At 47.6% G+C, this 20902-nt stretch overlaps 1 protein-coding gene across 2 annotated transcripts in view; it reads left to right on the top strand.

The window, feature by feature from the left end:
• The window catches only part of CALN1 (calneuron 1), a 133155-nt gene that overhangs the window by 60437 nt on the left and 51816 nt on the right, over window positions 1-20902 (top strand). For both annotated transcript variants that reach the window (XM_059829425.1, XM_059829426.1), the window contains 2 exons: window positions 1939-2082; window positions 16503-16615. In XM_059829425.1, coding sequence (XP_059685408.1) covers window positions 1939-2082; window positions 16503-16615 — 257 coding nt within the window. The remainder of the gene's footprint in view (window positions 1-1938; window positions 2083-16502; window positions 16616-20902) is intronic.

A 20902-nucleotide genomic window follows, 5' to 3' on the forward strand; every position in this document is an offset into this window, starting at 1 on the left:
GACAAGGTGAAGCATTTAAGTTTAAAGAAGCCACCATTGATGCATACCTGAACCCAAAGTGCAGATATTACAGATCTGGCCCAATATTCGTTGGAATTAATAGAATCTTCCCTTTTCGCATCAGTGGGCCCTTTGGCTGGATTAAAAATTGATCACATCTCACGATGATAACCACAGTTGCGGTGAAGATTAATCAGTGGGTCGCAGCGGGGCCCTGGCCCTGGCCCTGGCCCATCACCAGGGTATTACACGTGGCAGAAGGCAGCACATGGGAATGGGAGCAGACTTTGCTAACTCACCGGTGTTGTCAAGGGAGGTGGTGAACTTTGATGTGAGGTGATTTAGAAGCAGCCTTTGAATTGTAAAGCTTAAATAACCTGTTAACAAAGATGTCACTGAAACCATCTCCTGGTGGGTTATGATGCTCCTGGCTTTTTCCTGAGAGGACTGAGGACACCCCACTGCAGCGGGGGGCCGGTGCCTCCCTCACACCTGGGAGCAGAGGGCATAGGGAGGTGATGTGCCGGGAGTCCATGACAGGACCGAGGATGTTTTCTTGTCTGAGACTTAATGCCTGAACTACGCAGGGATGACCAAACGTTTTCCATCCAATCTGTCTCCTGATAGAGAATATAGTATTTTTTAATTGGTGTCTTTACAAAAAAAAAACCAAACCTGCTGGGTTTTCTCTCCTGCTTCACCAATGAAATGCTTTCACGTGAAGATTAAACTCCTCTGAGCAAAGTTGCAGCAGCTCCCAGCATGCTGATTTTCCATATATCCTTATTCCCACAAGAGATATGACGAAGCATCCTGTGTTTTTCTCACCACAGCATGGTGCAAAGACCGTTTAACCAGAACTAAGAAATCAGCACCTCTTTCTTTCCCCACCTCCAACCAAATCTTTTCAAGTAAACAGGCTCCCAGCTGGCTGAAACGTTAAAATTTCTCTGTTTGGCATTTGCAACAGTCAGATCTGGGGAGCTTGGTGGTGGGGCTTCAAGTTGAGAGGTCTGTGGGGAGCAGGAAACATGCAGAGCTGTCGAGGCGGTGGATGCGTGGGTGTCCTTCAGTGTGCTGCATGAGTGGAGAGCGGCTATTAAAGGCTGGAGGGGGATATGCCTGAATTAAAAAGCAAAACAAAGTCAGATGTCAGAAGATCAGCCAGGCTGAGGAAGAATGATGGAAGTGATTCCTCTGGTGCCGTCAGCATTTTTATTGATCTGAGGCTGTTTATTGCTGTAAACCAGTTATAAATTAGAGAAAAGCTATGAAGAGGAGTGAGAGATGGAAATTGCCCGGGTATGGTTTAAAAGATGTACATCCACATTTATCGGACAGGGGAGAACGTGTGCATCCAGACTTTGGCTGCAGAGCTCCGTACCCTGCAGAGGAGGCAGTTAGCACCCAGCTGTTCCTGCTCACATAGTTTTGTTGGAGAAAGTTAGAGCTTGGTCTGCCCGTGTGACATAAAGTAAATCTGCCTTGCAGACATGCTGAGGGGCTGGGAGAGGGGCTGCTGGAGAAGCCCCCGGGGCTGGGATTTGCTGTGAAGCCATATGCAGGGAGACTTTACTGTAGATCAGGATGGATCACCCACAGCAGTCCAGGGCAGGTGCTGCAGAAAGAAACGGAGTTCAATGTGTAATGAATAAATAATTTTGCAATGATATTTCGTACTGAAAATAGGCAGTGTGAGTGTGGATGCTCTTGTATTTGTCTATCTGCATACAGAGGCGTGCATGGACGAGTGCGCGCACACACATATATATGTGTGTATATGAACATACCATGTTTAGACTGACTTAAAATGATCAATATGCAACATTAACATTAGAAAAGGCAATATATGCTGCTTTTGTGTCCCATGCATTCAGATGCATTGATGAGGGAGACCTCCACCATAATAACTCCTCTTTTTTTCCTTCTGCTTTACAGAAATCCGTGAAGCTTTCCGCGTGCTGGACAGGGATGGGAATGGCTTTATATCCAAGCAGGAGCTGGGCATGGCAATGCGTTCCTTGGGATACATGCCCAGTGAGGTGGAGCTGGCGATTATCATGCAACGCCTTGACATGGATGGTAAGTCCTTGCTGTTGGTTCTTCTCTGTTATCAGTGCATTGCAGTCCATGTTTTTGGCTCAAAGAATTTACACTCACCAAGGAAGGACTAGGGAGGAAGCCATGAAATGTTGCCTTTCACCACACAAGGAAAGGGCAGATGACTGTGAGCCATCAACTTCCCATAGATAAACCTGCCTCTGAGGCAATCCATGCAAGGGAGATGGAGCATTTTTTATTTGACTGGCTGATGCAGTTGGGTGAAGACAGACCAGCTCTTGCAAGGGGGTTGTGGTGAGGTGGGTGTTGGTCCGTTCCTCCAAGTGACAAGTGATAGAACGAGAGGAAACAGCCTCAAGTTGCACCAGGGGAGGTTCAGGCTGGATATTAGGAAAAATATCTTCCCTGAGAGAGTGGTGAAGCATTGGAAGAGGCTGTCCAGGGAGGTGGTGGCGTCACCATCCCTGGAGGGGTTCAAGGAACGTGTGGACATGGCACTGCGAGACATGGTTTAGTGGGCATGGTGGTGTTGGGTTGATGGTTGGACTTGATGGTCTTACAGGTCTTTTCCAACCTTAATGATTCCATGATTCTGTGTGATAAGTTGCAAACAGTCTTTTGCAAGGCTGCTGTAACCTTTCATTTCTGGGCAGCATCTGGCCCAGTGATGCTTACTGGGAGATGACCTGGGCACCCAACGAAGCAGAGCTGCCCAGTCCTGTGGCCTCACTGCTCCTTGCAAGTAAAAGATGCTGTGGATGGGAGCTATGCTGTGTCGTAAATGAAGTGTTGATGGTTTTTGAAGGAGAAGTTTAGAACGGTAGAATAATTTTGAGCAAAGTCCTGCTGTGAGAGCTCGTCAAACGATTACGAAGAGGTAATAAAAGAAACAGAACCCACCATTAATGGGAAGAGAGAAGTGCAGCATCAGGATGCTGGAGCCAGGGGGGACTTTTTAACTGCTGCAAAGCTACAATCAGAGCTGATCACAACAAGCAGGCTGTCTTTAAAATGTCCTTGGTCAGAGCAGGAAGGGAGACTTTCCTGATGCCTGAAATGTGCAGGGAAGCTGGGATGTGGATCTGACCTTCTCCCTCCCTTCTGCAGGCAGCCACAGCAGGGTGGAAACACTGTGCAGAGTTAGACGAAATAATGCCAAACCAGAGTGCTGGATGCAGCCCCGGTCTGAAGGGGGATGCTTGGCAAGCCAATGCGACGCCAGCATCCTCGGGGAGACTGCTGAGAGCAGAGCCCATGGGAGGTGGTGGCAGCGGGAGTGAAGCTCTCCTACCTCCCTGGGGATATCTGAGTCGAATGCCGCCATGAGATGCACAGTACAACTATATTCATCAGGCCGGGGGAAGCGGGGAAGAGGCTGTCAGCCGGCTCAAGGGTGTTCAGCATCTCCCCTAGAGCAGGGAGACAAAGTAGTGCAAAACCTGGAGGGGAGAGAAGATCAGTTGTTGAAATGATCTCAGTCATAAAAGAAAAGAAAAAAAATCCATCGCTTTTAAAAGCATTTTCTCCAGAAATTATTGTTTGCACCTTCTTATGTTCTGCTGGGCTTTCCTAGCAGACCAGGTGATTTCTCTTTAGGTTTTGCAAAGGCCAGACTCGGCATGGTGCCAATTCATGGGGTCTTTTACCGAAACTGCGCTTTTTTGGAAAAAGAGTGCTGTAGAGTTGGCTTCCAGTTTTGATTCATCTCCAGTTATTCCCTGACTCTTGGTGTCAGAGACTTGAGCCTTTGGCACTCTTTCATATACACTCCTAGTGTGCAGGGACCTGTAATCGGAGAGGTGGAGTTAAAACGTAGAGTAATGAGCTGCAGATGGAAGGTGTTAAATTCCTGTTTGAGACCTTTCAGAAAGCTCCATGTGTTTTCTGCAGAGATGGGAGGTGATCCTCCATTTCTTCCAGCTCACCAGTTCCAACAGCTCCAAAGATACAGTCTGGTTGTACTGGGTGGTTTTATTGTTCTTACGTCTCAGCTCTCTGTTGTTGCAATATTTTGAGCAGTGGGTTTTGGGGCTGGACACAAGTCTTTGCTATGTGAAGGTCAAATGGGCCACACATTGAAAAAAGACAGGGTAATGGGAAATTCCTTAGGCACTGAGCAAACAGGGGAATATTATGTGAAAGATTTACCATGCCTGCAAATTGAATTAATACTATACGACTTGAATTAATGTTATACGGCTTATGGCTACTTTTTCTCCAATGGATTGTCTTCATTTTCTTCTGGGATTTAACTTGAAATATCTAGTGAGCACCAGCAATAGCTTCCTCCTTCCTCTCCCACTGTGCATGAGCATCATTCGGTAGCAAGGCTTGAACCCCATGAGCTCCCAGGGATGTCAGTCGTGCCCTGCGCTCCCGTGGACAGCCTTTCCCTCCTTCCCATATACTCCTGTTGAGGGCTGCTGAATTTTTCCAAGGCTTTGGCTCAGCATCAGGTGGGTGGGAAGCTCGGCTGGATGAAAGGTCACATTCAAGGAGGAGTCCCCTGTGGTCAGGAAAGCTAAGGGGGCGGCAGTAATCCTCCTGCGCATCCCCCAGCACCTGACTTGAATTACGATGTGATGGCAGGTAGCGTAGCCAGACGTCCATTTCTCCATGCAAGGCTGCTGCCAGTGTCTGCTAATAATGAGGTAATACAATTGGCAGTGGTTTGTATTTAATCTGAACCAGCCTGAACAGACCTAGTGCAAACATACGGTTTTCATCAGCAATTACCTAGGGAGTGCATTCACATTGCAGGATGGCAGAGTGGCTCTATCTGCTGTGGCTTATTTTACTGATGGGCTTCAAATAATGAGCAACCGGAGCTGGTCTGAATTTGGTTTTCATCGCAAACCCTGTTTTCTGTAGGGATAAGGAGGGAGGCTCAGCCCTGTCTAGGTGAGGCTGAGGGGACATGAGCGCTGTGGGAGCAGGATGGCTAGGTTGGACAAAATATGTTTTAAGAGGAGCATATGCAAGGTATGCTGGAGTGGTTTTGTGGCTGAGCATAAACTGATATGACAAGAGCATTTCACACCTGTGTGTCACCTTCTGCCACAAAGGACCTCACCGAGCTCAGTAAATAACACGGGGATCAACTCCAGAGATGCCCAAGGACACTTGCTTCTGGGGCTGTAGCGTGCAGCTGTTCAGTAACACACAGTGAGCCTCCAAATCAGAGCAGGAATGAAGGTGCATTTCATAATCCATTGCATTCGAAGGCAAAATGTAGTTAGTTAGAAAATGCTGCATGAACTTAAGTGAAAATGGCAATTGCACAGCTTGGATTTTGCCCAGGAACTCTTCACGGGTGTCATACCACTTTTAATGCCACCGCAGCTCTTGAGTGCTGCCATCAGCCTTCCTTCACAGGTGACGTGCCAGCAGTCCTGGCATTGCCAGGGTGGAATTGAGTGCAACGAGTGGGTTTGCGCACAGAGAATGTCATGGGGTGATGCTGTGGATGCTCAAGAGCTTCCAAATGTCCTCCAGGGCTCAGAGCGGCAGGAGGGAACTCCTGCCTGTTGGGATTCCAAGGATGAAGGTTGTCCCATGTTGTGAAGTCCATGGCACATGGGGAGGCTTGTGTTACTTATCTGCAGGGCTTTGATGCCATGACATGGCAAAGCTGTCGCAGGGCTGGGGAAGAGGGAGAGAAGTTTAGCCAAGAAATGGTAAGATGGGACTCCAGGATGAATTGGGGCTCATAAAGACAGCAAGATATATTTTCCTGTGCCCAGGCAAGTGTAAACTCACAACAAATCCTATATGAAGAAGCATCAAAAACAGCTTCCCATCCCCAGAGGTGGCTGTCAAATATTCCCAAGAGATTGACTGCAGAGTGGCACATTGACTTGGCTTTTTTTACCCCCACACCTGAGGTGAGTTTGGGCCACTGGGGCAGGAGATGTTTCATTCGCGTGCTGTGGCAGGGGTGAGCGATGGGAGCTGATGGCGGCAAGTGGGAAGCCCTCAGCCTTGGCCGTGCCTTGTCCTGAGGACACGTCACAGCCCTGCAAAGGACCACGCTCCCAGCTACGTTTGCCCTCTTCGCATGGCTTTGGTGAGTGCAGGTATTTCCAGTGAATATCTAATTCTTGCCAGTCCTCACTGGAGGAAGGCAGGCATCAGAGACTGGAGTATCCACTGCATTTCCTACAAACGCCTTTTCTTCCAACTCTCTTGCTGTTCTGCAAGGCATGCTTCACCCAGGTGAAGAGGAAGGCAGCTGCCCCAGGGGAAAATATGAGAGCTGGCATAAAAAACTGAATTAGGGAGAAAAATAAGAATATACTTGCAATATTTCAAGGGCTCAAGAGAAATCTTATAAATCATCAGAAACAGCCTTTTATGAACTACCGGAAGATGCTATGGCATTGCTGTGATGGAAGAAATGAAAGTATCAAAGTAGAACAGAAGGGAAAGGGGTTTTCTGTGCAGAAATGCCTCTTTTGGGGGAGGAAGATGAGGAATGGTGATCCCCTCACTCAGAGCATGAGATTCACATTAGGCTAAAGCTTTGCTTATGTCTTGATAGAAGTGGTGCATGACTGTATGCCAGCAGAAGGTTGTTCAGTACAGCTGGGCATCTATCCAGTGTGCTGTGCCTTATAGGGACATATTGTTTGCTTTTGGTCTGGAAATAGAGGTCAAATTTTACCTTAGTTTATACCTTTGATTCGCTTTATCCTTAGACATAATTAAGTATTGCATGAACGTAAACATTGCAGACTATGAGAGGTGCATACATTTCTGTCTGCAATCTGGAGAATGACCTGAAATGTTCTGCCAGCATGTGGAAAGTAAAATATTTTATATATTTATGTGCTGGGAAAGAAATTATTTGTAAATTCTTCCAATTGGCAGTAACGCTAATAAAAATGCAGAGAAATGGCACATTAAATGTGTTGCCTTATCTGGGATGCCTACTCTTTAAGCAGACTTTTGCAATAAAATAGATGAATGTGTGACTTAAGTGTCAAAATGTTTCGTTACAACCTAAGACACTTCTATCTGAGGAATAAAATAAGCACTCAGTGTACTAATTAGAGGAGCAGCTGGTTTTCAGTACCCTGGAAAAATAACTTCAGGCTAACACAAGAGGGAAAAAAACCCCCAGTGTGTCAAATTGTTTATTATAGTACAAATAGGAAATACTTTGATCAAGCAAAAGACGAGCTGGTTTCATCAGCGTACAAGCGAGCTACCTGTTACCTTTTATCACATTACGTGATGCGTCAGCAGTAGTAGCGAAAATACAGCTATGACATCCTTATGAGCAATAAAAAACAGGGGAAAGAAATCCCAGTTTAAAATTCTGCATATTCCCAAGCTGCTTTGCAATGGTTCCTTGTGGAGCAGGGAATTGAAGAGCTATTCACGGTAACCCTGGCAAAAAAGATTTTGAAGATATGCAGCTCTCCTGGCTGGCACTTCTGAGGTTCATCCAGCTTTGGGCAGCCCCATGGTTGCAATGGGTTTCTGCAGATTTATTGTCTTATTATGCTTTGCATGTGGAAGTTGTGCTGCTCAGGTGCTGCCCCGTACAGCGAGGCATGCACACTGTGATCCCCTTTGGAAAGGGAATAAATGACAGCAACATAACTGCATGGCATTAAGGGATGGTGTCAGTACGCTGTCTCCCTAAAAGCCAGTTCTCCAAGCTGTTGCACTGCTGTTGGATCAGGGTTTGCACATAGACGTTGCTTTGGTTTGCTTGCACTTGCTTCCCCATGCAAGGGGAGGGACATCAAATTTGGGTGCTCCACTGGCTGGAGCATGTACGCCTTGTCACAGGGGTGGGAATGACTGAAGGACCTGGACTGGGAGATCTGGAGAGAGAATAAATCTCTGTTCTGGAAATTAAGTGCTGAGCTTTCCCCCGTGGCCTGCAGAAGGCGAGCTGCTTTGCTGCCAGATGTCGCATGGCCAAACGTTTGCTTCCGTCCAGAAGATCGGCTTATGCTGCCCTGTGTGGGACAATGGTGACATTCACGAGCTGAAAACATTTTATCTCTTTCTTTTGTCTCTCCCTCTCCTCTCCTTTTCTTTGCTGTTTCCCACCCACACCCCACCCCACACCCCCACCCTTCACTGCCATGGATAATTCCTTGTGTTTCAACATTTCAACATGAAACTGCGTAAAACAGCTCAGGCTGCTGGAAGTAGGCTAGAAACAGTTCCCATGTTTAAAATGCAGAGTTAATATGAAAAGCATGGACAGGTTGTTGCAGACTTTGGGTTTGTCCTCTGTACTCTGATTTTTATATGTGAGAAATGATCTAGCAACATTTCAGCGTGGTTGTCCTTTAAAGTGTGTTGCTGAGCTAAGAAGCTTGGTCAGTGAGATGGATTTGATGAGACTTGTCTTTATTTATAGAGGCCACTTTCTTCGTGTCTGCTCTGATTTGTAAAATGGAGATTATCATATTATGTGTTCTCGCTGCAAAGAATGAAGAGTAATTATTGTCGCTGGTGAAGCTAGTCAGATTTGTGGCTCGGTACTGGGAAGAGGTTCATAAGTAATATCAAATTCTGTCTTCGATGCAGTGCCTGGGTGGCTGAGTGCAGCCGTCTTGAATAGACAGGACAAGAGGAAACACTGAATTGCAATTCCCTCCCTGAAACCTGTCCACCCTGTTCTCCAGTGGGGCAGAGTCCTCTGCAAAACACAGCATGCGATCTGTGATCTGTCTCATGCAGGCATGCCTTGTAATTTGTTTGCATCCTTGTTTAATTTTATGTTTTCCTTAAAATGCAGTATTCTTGGTGTTATGATTTTGGTTCCACAGAGTGCGTATGCCACAGGGAACACGCACATATTCTGCTGTTTTAATGAGCCTGTGACTTGCTGGTCGTCTCGAGGTTGTGCTGAGCTGTCTGATAGCTGCCGCAATTCACACAGCGCTCTCCTGCTATTCCCAGAGCCTGGGGAGCAAAAGTAATTAAAGTCCTGGGTAGTCGGGATGTGATTTTGCTCCTCTTGATCCATTTGGCAAAGGGATCAACTGGTTACAACTCGCGAGATACAAGAGTTCTGCAAGGACCTGCCAAATGAGCCCCCTTGGTTTCGCGTGCCAGGTGCCTTTGCACAGGGGAGAGGTTCTGGGGGGACGCGGGGCGGAGGGGCTGGGGGTGGCTTGCGGTGGCCGTGCTGGGGGTGCGCCGCACTCAACAGGCTCCGCAGTGCCTTTCCCTGCAGGGCAGCTGGTCACGGCGACGGTAATTGGGGCGTCCTGGGGCTTCTCAGGGCTGGCGTGAAGCTGGCACACTGCTTGGCGGGTGTCTGATGGATATTTTTTTTTACTGCAGTCACTGTTTTTGTTGGACTTTTCTTCTAGCCAAGCACTAACAGCATCCTGCTTGTTTCAGTGCTTGCGGTGGAGCGCGGGACGCGTCACACCTGGTGCCGCAGAGGCAGAGCCCCCCGTCCTCTTCAATCACTGTCTCATAGGTCGGCTCCTGGACAGGCTCCCCTTGGGCAAACACGGGGAGTTAATAGATATTTTTTTTTAATGGGGAAGCAAACAAGTCCTCTGCAGCCATTTCCTCTTCCTTGCAAGACGAGCCAACAGACTGTCAAAATGAGTAACTCTCAAGGTCCTTTTCTCGGTGTCATGATGGATGTACCCCTGGCTCTGTCTTTCTGGGCTCCGTTTGAGCCTTTCAGACCCCATGGAAATTTCCTCCTCCAGGAACATATGTCTGTACAATTTGCTAATCTTTTTTGTGTAGTTGTCATTGACCCAGAGTAGCCAGCTCTGCACAGCCGCTCCTAAAACCGCAAGACATGGAAGTGCCCTTAAGGGACAGAGTGGGCTCCAGTGGAGATATTTCACCTCTTCCTTCAGCTCCAGTTAAGTTTTTCACAGAATCACAGAATCACTAAGGTTGGAAAAGACCTGTAAGATCCTCAAGTCCAACCATCAACTAACACCACCATGGCCACTAAACCATGTCCCACAATGCCTCATCCACACATTCCTTGAACATCCTTCAAAAAGCAGTCATTAAAGCTGTAGGATGTATGGCAGAGCTGGTGAACAGTAAGAGAGCGGCCGATGGATATGCCCCCGCTGTTCCCAAGGAGCAAGAGAAATGAGAAATTGTATTTTTTACATGTATGCCTTGACAGGGAATATCAGAGACCCTCTGCAGATGGCTCTGGGGCAGAAACTCCCAAGGGAATGCAAACAGGACTCTTTGGAAATAGATGCTCATTGTTGTCTTCCTCCATCCTGGGGACTGGTTGCATGTCCCGTGCCTGTGGATCACCGCGTAGGCAGGCGGGGAGGTCTAGCACCCGGCTCTGCTGGCAGCCTCCTTTCTGGTAACGTTTGGGAAGGTGATGCTCTGTGCCTCAGTTTCCCCACCACAAAACAGCTGTGTCAGCATTGTAGTGGAGCTTTATCTCTTCATACCAGCCAATTTCATGGATGTCTAGAATTAAAACTGTTCTCAAAGTCAAAAGTTTTCTGGAGGACTTTCCCTAGTTCTCGGAGAAGTTATGGATTGAGGCTGTAATTAGGCAGAAAGTCTCTGGGCCGTGCTGGGGAAAGGGTCAGGCTGGCAATCAGGCTGTTCTCCTCCGACTTTAAAACCTCTGAAACCAAAATGCTCGTCTGGGAAATATCCGGTGGCTGGAGCTTTTCTGTGCACATCCTCTGCATCATTTCAAGACACAGCCGCAACAGCCTTCACCAGACTGTATTATTACCGCACAGGTTACTTTATGGGCGCAAACAATGACACAGACCGGGACAGAGAGTCACTGCAGCTAGCTATTAAGAGAATAAAAATAAACAGGAGTGTTGTGTGTGCCTAGGACCCAAGCTGCAAAAGACTAGCTCATTAACTTTAAATATATCACCTAGCTGCACTCTGGAGGTCAAATTTGAGAAAAAAAAAAGTGTGAATACTTATCAGTCTACACACAGCAGATCCTCATCTCCGTTTATAAGAGTGCATCGTTTTAGTGCCGTGGCAAGAAATTTTTAAGGAGGAGAGCGAACCCAATTATCCTGAGACTGGCCAGCAAAAAGACTTATTTAGGAAGCCATCACGCCAGATTATCCAGGCTCCCAGTTTAATGCACAAGGCTCTGAAAACCAGGTGTAAGTCTCTGTTCTGCCCTTGGGTATAGGCGATGCAATCCATGCACGTTTTCCCCCGTCTCTTCTTCTTTCCTTCTCCCGCTCTGTCTTTCTCCAGCCCAGTGAATATTTAATTACATCCTCCAAAGGAGCCGCTCCAATGGGAGACTTTTGGACAGACAGCAGTCGACTGAAGACTGAGGGTCGGGGTTGTCCCACGGGATGGAGGGCGAGATGGGTTCATACTGCTGCTCCTCTGAGCATTTAATTATTTCTTCAAAGAAGAAAACCTCTGGCAGGAGAGTTTGCAAGAGCCTGGGCACAGGCTGCTGCTACCTGGGACATGGGGATTTGCCGTCCCAGCTCAGCCCGATCCCTCTCTCCTCTTCCAGGACCTGTGTGGTTTGGAGGTAGTCTGCTGCACTCTCCCTGACCGGCACATCCAACCTGAGCAAACCACTGCTGAGGGTAGATCCTGTGGGATCAGGACAAATATACTGGGAGAAGGGCAGGATGGGGCTCAGGCCACATGCCTGTAGGTTGGCTTGATATAAGAGTGCAGCTGGAGGTATTTCGTGCTGCAGTTGCCCTCCTTGGTGCCCTGACAGAGCTCTGCCTGCCCTCAAACACTTGCATTTTTCCTGCTAAACATCCTCCAGCAAATACAACCTTCCCTTCTCCTCTTCATTAAAGCCATGGGGGCTGAGGGAAGACGAAGCCCTTGGATGGGAGCTGAAAACCCATCAGGGCTTTCAGCCAGAGGGTTGTGATTTTCTGTGCTTGACTCTGGTCCACCAGTGAAGCACAGCACCTCCAGCAAGAGCAAATGATAGCACCTTGAAACCTCTTGGGCCTGGGGATCTGGAAGCACAACCCCAATATGAATGAATTGGGGTTGAAGGCAAATAGTTTAGGAGAGTAAATGCCCCTTCAAAAGTGCTGGAGGCTCCCTTGGCTCCCCCCAGCATACATGTCCAACCCAGAGTTTGCTCCATGGGAGCGCAGTGGTAGTTTTACAGGCTCTTCTATAGGTTAAGTCATTACTGCTTTTCCTCTTTCCACATCCCATTGGTTTATTTAGAAGAGCTAATGGCCATTTTTCAGAGGTGCAGACACCCCTTCCTTGTTACGTCCAAAGCAAATTTCCTTGGGCTGCAGTGTCTGGGAGAGCTGGAAAGGAGCTCGGTTTCCTGGCTCTGTGCTGCCGCTCCATTGTGCTTGGTATAAGTGGATGTTGAACATGATGCAGGGCCCGATGTTTTCCTGCTGTAGCTCCGTGGTGGTGGCCAAACTGAGCTCGAAGCACAGCAGACTGATGCTGGGGCTCTTCAAACTGAAATGACCCCCAAAGTCTTTCTGCACCCAGTGAGTGAACCGTGCACATTGTGACTTTGGCAGGTCCAGGACCCCTTGCTGGCCACGTGCAGTCTTTCGGCACTGAAAAGGTTCCCAGAGGACCCAAAGATGTTGCTGGGTGCCTTCAGCATCCTCTTTCCACGATGGAGCAATTAGCCAGGCTCACACGATTGCTCCCGGGGCTGTTGACAGTGCATCTAGCTGCTATTCCTTTTTATTATCACATTTGCCTGGTTTTTGTCAGAACTGAGACAGTGTCTTGCAGGGAGCAAACCTTTGTGGGTATCTGGAAGCACTTAGCGCCCAGCCGATGCTAACGGACTGGTAATGATAAGCAGATCTGATTTGTCTCTGATGATGTGGCCAGCGATGTTCTGAGTCATAGTTTTAGTCATGCGAGGTTCAGCCACATGATTGCTAACCCCCTTCTGACTCTTTGACATTAATGCCAGAATTAAGAGGAAGCATTACGGAAAAGAAAAATGTTAGGGCAGAACTGTAAGTAAATAAATAAATGGTTTAGGTGGTTTAAAAACAGGGGTTAAGCTCAGCTCTGGTGTTTTGCTAAGATCACCCACACAAGCAGTGACTGTCCCTTGGCTGATAGGTGGTAACTTGGGGATGGGGTGGCATCTGGATCTCATCCTGCCCGGAACCCCTCTGGTCCTCACCCACCTTGCCACTTGACAGTCTTCCCCTGCCCCAGCTGACCTGCATCACCGTGCCTCAAGGATTCCCTGCCCACCTGGTTTGTAAATAAGTTATTGCAATGTGCGAGTGCCTTCATCAATCAGGGACTTCAGCATGGCTCAGGTTTATAAACCTCAGCTGCATTTGTAACTGGTGGGAGCAGGGAAAGGAGAATAGCCGCAACTGTCACTGGATGGGGAACACAGCCCGTTCCATCCTGGCTTTTTGCCTGCTTGTGCCCCGTCCCTCCTCACGAGGTTGTTTTCCTTCAGTGTGATGAGTTCTTGCTAAAGTAGTTAATGTGAGCTGGGAGGCAGAAGGTGCGGGGAGGATGTGAACACCGCACATTATAAATTGGCCCGGGGGGGATAGCAAGGGATAGGGCTGTGTGATCACTGCTGACGACAGTGTTGTTTGGGGCTTGCTGGATGGCTCATGGAAAGGAGCAAGGGAAGGTAAGAGCGGTGTAGACAGCACACATGCTCCAGCCTGGCATTTTCCTTCCTTTCTTCCCATCCCTTAAACCCAACTAAAAGTTCATCTCTGAATAAGCCGCATAACGCTCACTCTGAATGTCAACTGCTCCCGGGTGAGGAGCACATCTGTAGGCACAGCAAAGCCAAACGTGGGGATGTGCGCGGTGTTTGATTTGCCTCCAATGCAGATTCTCGAACATATGCTTGATGCGTGCATCGCACATCAGCTTGTAGCGCCGTATACGTGACTATGGCTTGGAGGAGGAGGAGGAGTAAGGCATCTTTTGACTGTACTCAACTCAAATTTCAAGCTGAGTGCTCCCAGGAGCTGATGGGTGGCCTGAACGCTCGTAGATCCTATAGGTGATGTGGGTATTGGGTATTACCTGGTTATGCCATGGTTGTAGAGAGTTGCACTGGGTGCGTCTTAGAGCCTGTGTGTTGTTTTTTATAATGTTTCTCTCTGGGCTGTTGAATACTGTAAAAGGAATTTTCAGCCAAAATTGTGAGTTCTCTTTCTTGATATTATGATGCTGCAGTCTCCTGAGATCCTGATGGCAGGAAGGTTTGTTTTCTGCATCTTACAATGAATGTTAAAGGGATATTTCTACCAGGCAAAATGTTTTGGGGTCTAGTTTTCTTGCTAGTTAACAGTTTTAATTGAAAAAGCAGTCAATAAGGGGATAATGCATTTTGTAATGGCATCGTTCTTCTGAGGTTGTGGAAAATGCTATAATTAAGCTGATAATTAAACCCTGTGAAGATAGTTATGATCCCTGGCAAAGGCAGAGGGAAGTCATGAGCAAGGGTTTGCCCAAAGTCTTGTTCTGAGTCAGACACAGAGCCCTGAAGTCCTGGCACCCGCTTTCTCATGAGTCATGTGTAGGACTAAGTCCTGCCTCTCCTCTGTGGATGAAATGACATTGTAGAAAATGTAAATTAAATAACTCAATATTTTGGGGTCGCATATGGATAGACCAAGTCTATGCGAGGGCAGGTACTGGAATCTCTTTAAAATGCAAATTGTTTTCTTGCTAATCTGGCTAATTTCTTTAACCCAATTTACATCATAGTGTATGGTTTTGTTACTGCCTTTCCCTTGAAGCAATGTAAGTAGCCCCGAATCCACTGTCACCTTGCATTACCTTCCCTAACGTGATCCAATGTGCTGTGACTGATACAATCCGACTTGATGTCGTAAACTGATGCCTCCTATGGAGAAGCAGAAGGAACAAGTTTTCTCGTAGCCCATAAAAGTTTTAAAGAATGGGTTTCCAAGTGATGGGATGCCCACCCCTTTCCTTTTCTGCTTAATAAGCTGTCCCAGAAATGAGCTTCATCCTGCAAGTGCTTAGTCAGCTCCATCCCTGCAAAGCCCTTCAGCATGTGCTGAGCCCTGAAGGTGTGAGCAGCTTTAGCAGTTGGACGGGGTCTTCTTGCACATTACGGGATCAGAGCTATTATGAATCCCTGCTGGGTTTCCTTTCAGAGCCCCCGTCGCTGGCTCACCCCTAGGATATTCACTCTTGTCTTCAAGAACTTACGGGCAGAGCCTAGTGAATAGAGATGGCTATTCTGGCAAACGAGCGTTTTGACTCTGCTTATTTTCACATTGTGTTTTTTGCAAAGATAAGGACATGGAGAGATTTCTATCAGTGGTGCATATGCTCAGATCAAGCGTATGAAATATAATAAAAAGGAGAGATAGCAGCAGCATGCAGTGCACGTGGTAGAGCTGTCATGCAGGGCTGCTCTAGGTACTGCAGTCAATAGTGACAGTTTAATAGTAGCCCTTGCATTGATCTGCTTTAGTCTGGTGATTTTAGACACTTCTTACACCTAATAATTTAGCAACAGCAACTACATGGAGAGGTGGATGCAGTCAGTTCCAGCTGAATTTGAATAAAAAACCAACCAAAAAGTCTGACAGTTGCTGATTCTGTTTCCAGACTTGAAGGAGAGCTAATACATCCACCCATATCAATTGGCCTAATAATATGCAGGAGGATATGTCTATGGACTCATAGACAAAGGAGAGGCATATTGAACTAGCCTGTTCAGAGAAGCAGATATTTTTAAGATCCTTCAGCAGGCATGAATTTCCCTTTTTTTGCCGTTTTCATTAAGCATTGCAGAAGTTCTCTGAGGGAAAAGTAATATTTGATACAATGCTCAGATATACTTCAAACAGCCACATGTCTCATTTACAAACCATACAATGTACTGCAGGGGCTTGGGACTGCATAGGCTCAGTTCATTAATGGCAGGAGCAGTCTCCTCTTCCTGCTAATGGCACTGAAGCTGTGTCTATGCTGCCTGCTCTGCATGCTGAGCACACAAGGCTTTTAAGAGACGGATGCTGATGGAAAGCTGAAATGAAATGCCTTGTGGATTCGCAATAGCCTGGCTCTTCCGTCTGCGTGTACTCCCTTCCTCTGGAGGATGGGGTTGGCCCTGTAAAAGCTTTGCAGAGACCTGGCTGTTTGGCGGCTCTGTAGAGAGGAAGAGCCCTGGCCGTACTAATGGCTGCTGTCCTCCTGCCAAAATTGGTTTTTTTAGAAGTGACTTGCCTACAGACTCTCCAGGGCTGGGGAATGACCTGTTCACCTCTATTTGTGCATCGCCTGGTCCTGTCTTCAGGTGTGGGTATGCCATGACATGGGCCATTCATTGGGATAATAACAAATTTTGGGGCTGTAGATACTGTGAAGTTGACGTATCAGGTGCCATAATGTGTGTATGGGTCCATGATATGCAGCAGATCCAGAGCGGCACATTGGACATTGGCACTAAGTGGTACATTGATCTTTTTCTTTCATTCCAGGGGATGGCCAGGTTGATTTTGATGAATTTATGACTATTCTGGGACCTAAGCTGGTATCATCGGAAGGCAGAGATGGCTTTCTGGGAAATACAATAGACAGCATATTCTGGCAGGTAAGTGGTCATTTTTTTAAATGCAACTTTAGCCAACTATCAATAGCTTCCAGAAGTGATTTGTTGGGGACCAGAAGATGTTTTACTAAGCATGAATGCTTGCGTAAAGGCTACTGGGCTCCGTCTCGACGCGTGCTTTGTAGGACCATCCCATGTTGCTGGAGGGACCTGGTCTCATCTAAACCCTGTGCAGGAGGACGGGAAAGCACTTACTGCAGATGAACTGCAGCCGAACACAACAAAGCACCCAGTTATTTGTGGAACAAGTTTGGGGGCATTTTGGAATTAATTTTTTGGAAGAGAAAAACATTTTTTTCAATGAATCTTTTGAGTTAGGAACCTCGAACTCGTGTGGCCGCTCTCTGAAACCGCTGTTCAACGTCCCTTGGCTGTGGCGGAGGGATGCTCCATGCAGAGCGAGGTGTGCCATGCAGGTCACGTCTGATCGGTGATTCTGCGGTTAATTCAGGTCCAAGGCTGAGGATAACTATGTTGTGCCAGTGCAAGTTTTACCCATGGTGCTGCCCTGGGGTGGTTTTTCCTGCTGGTTTCAGGCATCGGAGGGGAGGCAGGTCTGGCAGCGGGACCTGCCTTACGTCTGTCGTGCAGTGTGATTTCAAACAGCGTTAGACCTTCCTGGAAAAGCAAGGACAGTCCATGCTGTTATGGTGGGGATTAATAATACAGTGCTGCACATTTCTTGCCAATGGATTAAATGTGTGGCTTCCTGTGAGATTACTACTCATTTCATCGTCCAACAGCCTTTGCTTGCTAATAAACTTTGGCTGTTACCAAGTTTAAGTGAATCAAAAGAGTCAAACCTGGATATAAGCATTTCTGTTTTCTTTTACTACACTCCAGCACTGTCCAGGCTGAATTGGGTGGAGTTTTGTAAAAGTCTTTTAAAAGTCTTTAAAAAACTTGTTCCTGGCCTCCTGGCATGTGATAGAAATAACCCTGGAAATCCTGGTCTGGATTCTAGTATTCGGTCGTCAAAGCGAGAGTTTGGCACGGGTGAAGCCGCAGTGGTTCATAACATACCTGGGGGGATGCGAGAGCTGGACTCACACCATGAAGGGCAGCACTGTGGCAGCCACGAATGTTTTATTGCCTCCATTGCAGCTTGCAAGCCTCATCCCAGCACGTGAGCAATGGGGAGAGGAGGAAGCGCCATCCAGTCCCACTGAGCCATTGGTGCCTTCCAGACCCCCCTGGTGAGACTGATCTCACCGGAGCCATTCCAGAAGCAAAAATACCCATTGGGAAAATCAGGTTCATGAGCTGACTTCTTTGATGGGGAAGCAGAGAAGTCTGGAGCCCTCCCTAAAATTCAGCCCACAGGTTAGCCAGCTGCCATTTAGTGACACTTCAGCCCATGTAAATGCCTGCAGTGGCTTTGCTCCGAGGTCTGCGAGGAAGGGAGGATGTGTGCTCTGGTTTTAGAGCAGCAGGACTCCTGGACTCAGCTTTCACCTTGCTCTATCATGCAGCAGGGACCATGGCCCCTGTGACCCCCCGGCTGCGGTGGGACGAGTGAAAAGAGTGCAGAGACTTCAGGTAACCAGCCCTACGGTGGGAAGGGACAGCCCCGGGGGTTGTCCACAGGCAGCGAAGCTTTGACTGAATTGCACAAGTGCTCCAGGGCCTTAAAAAAAAATGTTTATGGTCTTCTACTTGTAAGGGTAAAAATATATCTCTTAACATAGCACTTTCCCGGATTTCAAAGCCCTTGAAGAGAAGGCTTCATCTCACATTTCACTCCTCCTGGGGTAGGGGAGCTCATGAAGAATACAATAATTTTGCTGTTTATTCCCAAAGAAAAAGTAAGGAAAAAACCACGTAGAGAAGTGCCATTCAGGGAACAGGTTCCCTTTGCCCCTTCCCACATGACTTTACCCACACCGTCTGCAGGGTCATTAGCCACCTCGCCTTTAAGCAAAGCATTTATGCATCTCTATTATCTCCTCTGGGATTACGTCTGATTTGAAACAAAGCCCTTGTCAGAATCAGGGCCTGGCTGTGGTTCCCGTATCCCCTTGACGTGCATTTTTCACATTTGCTGGAAAGGAATGGCAGGGAGAGAGGGATGAATTTGGGTTGCTGATGGAGCACTTCATCCCTGCAGTCACCCCCAGGGAGTGATTTTAAGGAGGGAATAGTGCCCACAAGCCTGTGGTTGTGAGCGGTGCTAGGTGACAAGGGCAACGAGGGTGGGACAAGAAGGGACAACTCTGCCTCGGTGTCAGCTGGCCGGGCGGTGCTACCATGAAACCTCACCCCAAAGCTGCAGGCAGCAAAAAGCATCTTGAAGAGGCTCTTATATCCATTCCAAGGGGAGAGAAAATCCATGCTAGCATCCAGAAAGTGCCTTCCCCTCTTCCATCCAAACAGCTTCCCTCCAACTGTCACGATTTTGGCTCTCGGATTATTTTTGCTGAGGGTCCAGCTTTCTATACTGTGGCACTTCTGTGCAGACTCTGTTCCAAGCGCGCCTTAATAACACTTTAAATAATGCAATGACAGAGTTAAATAATAAACAGCAGCAGAAGGAGAGAGGAATTCAAAGGAACAGGCGAGGGCCTGGAGATGCATTTGCAGATGAAGCTGGGAGTGAGTTGGTGGGATACAGGAAGGCGGTTCCAGATGGCAGAAGCTGCAGAGGGGAAGGATCTTACAACAACAGCAGTGGGGCTGCGGGACATGGGGAGCGGGTAGAAGTGGTGGAAGAATAGGGAGGAGAGAGAAGGATCATGTGTGAGAGAGGCAGGCTTGAAATAATAGGGAAAGAGTGCATCCCTCCCATCGCATGTGTTGCCTAAAGAGTGATGGTCAGCCTGGGAGAAGCAGGATTCGGCCAAGACCTGAGTGTTGGCAGGTGGTAGAGACATGAAGGGTCTCTCAGATGCATTTTCCCTCCTTGATTTCCCGTGTGGGCTTTAAATTGAGACGTATCGATGTGTGTTTAAGGCAGCTGACTCTTGCTTTCTCAGGTAGCAGCGATCAGTTCTGCTCCAGTTAGAATGGCTCTCCATGGTCCCTTAGCTGGGTCAGGAGGTATTTAGGGGGAGGGAAAAATCATCCCTGCAAATACTATTTCAGGGCGAGTCAATATAGACCATTTATATCAGGAGAGCTGAGGAAACATAGACTCTCCTCCATCTCAGAAAGTCTGTCTTTCCTGCGTGAGATGCGGCACACACCAAGCACCGTCTTGTGGAGAACATCCCTGGGTGCCTCCTGTTCTGTTTCAATTTGGTTTGCTCATCCTCACGCCAGCTGTGTGCAAATGGAAGTAACATGTACCTGTGCACAGACATCTTTAACTGTCTTAAATTTTTAAGAGCATCTTGAACTGTCTTAAGTATTTTTAATTAAATACACAGCTGCCTGGTAACCATTAGCCAGTCCTCAGCGTGCAGGATCACAGTCAGGGGTTTGAAGGCTGGAAGCACCCGATGAAGCCCCGTTCTCCCTGGTTTGGGGCATACCTGCCATGGCAAGCTTGCAGCAACAATGCAGACATCCCTTTTGGCTGCTTCCACAGGGTCTGCATTTATTAAAAAAAAAAAATAAAGAAAAAAAGAGCATGGATGAGATGTTGGGAGTACCTATTGAACTCTGTTTTGGAAGCCAGTGGGAGGAGGTGAGCCTGGCCCTGGGCAGGGGTGTTGGATCTCCCATGGTCTCTCACAGGGTGTCTGCCCCCCTCCCTCGCCATCTTTTCCCCTCTGTATTTTTTCAAAAGTGACCATCCATCGCTCACCTTCCTCTGCCCACCTTCTCTGAGCTGCTCTTGCTGGTGCTCACACTTACTGTCCTGAAGCTGGTTTTCTTTAGTGTGTCTGGCAGTGTTTTTGCAGTGATGCGGTAGCCGTTGCATGGTCAGAGATGCTATTTGTTCAATTTTCAGGCATGAGAATTTGTTTTTCCAGAGTCAGGAAATGCGAATCTGGTTCCAGTTACGCGCTGAGGGCTGTGTTTTGTACAAGTGAGTTTTGAGGCATTTCCAATGCATGACCATTCAGGTCTGTAAAGTGATTTAGATCAAGAGCATTACAGAAAAGACAAACATTGCTACCTGTAAATATTAGCTCCCTTTTTTGGCAAACAGACTCCAAATCTGTCCACAGTGCCCTGCTGTTCTGAGCCAGAGAGAGGGGTGAAAAGACAGGGGAGAAACGGGGATTTCATATTCATTTACAAGTTCTGCCCAGATTGTTTTTAAGTGCAAAGATCTTCAGGTAGAAGTGTTAAATAGTTTGCACAGGACGTAGTGTAGTGGTTCTG

Source organism: Gavia stellata, chromosome 25 (assembly GCF_030936135.1).
Source record: "Gavia stellata isolate bGavSte3 chromosome 25, bGavSte3.hap2, whole genome shotgun sequence".
Taxonomy (NCBI): Eukaryota; Metazoa; Chordata; class Aves; order Gaviiformes; family Gaviidae; genus Gavia; species Gavia stellata.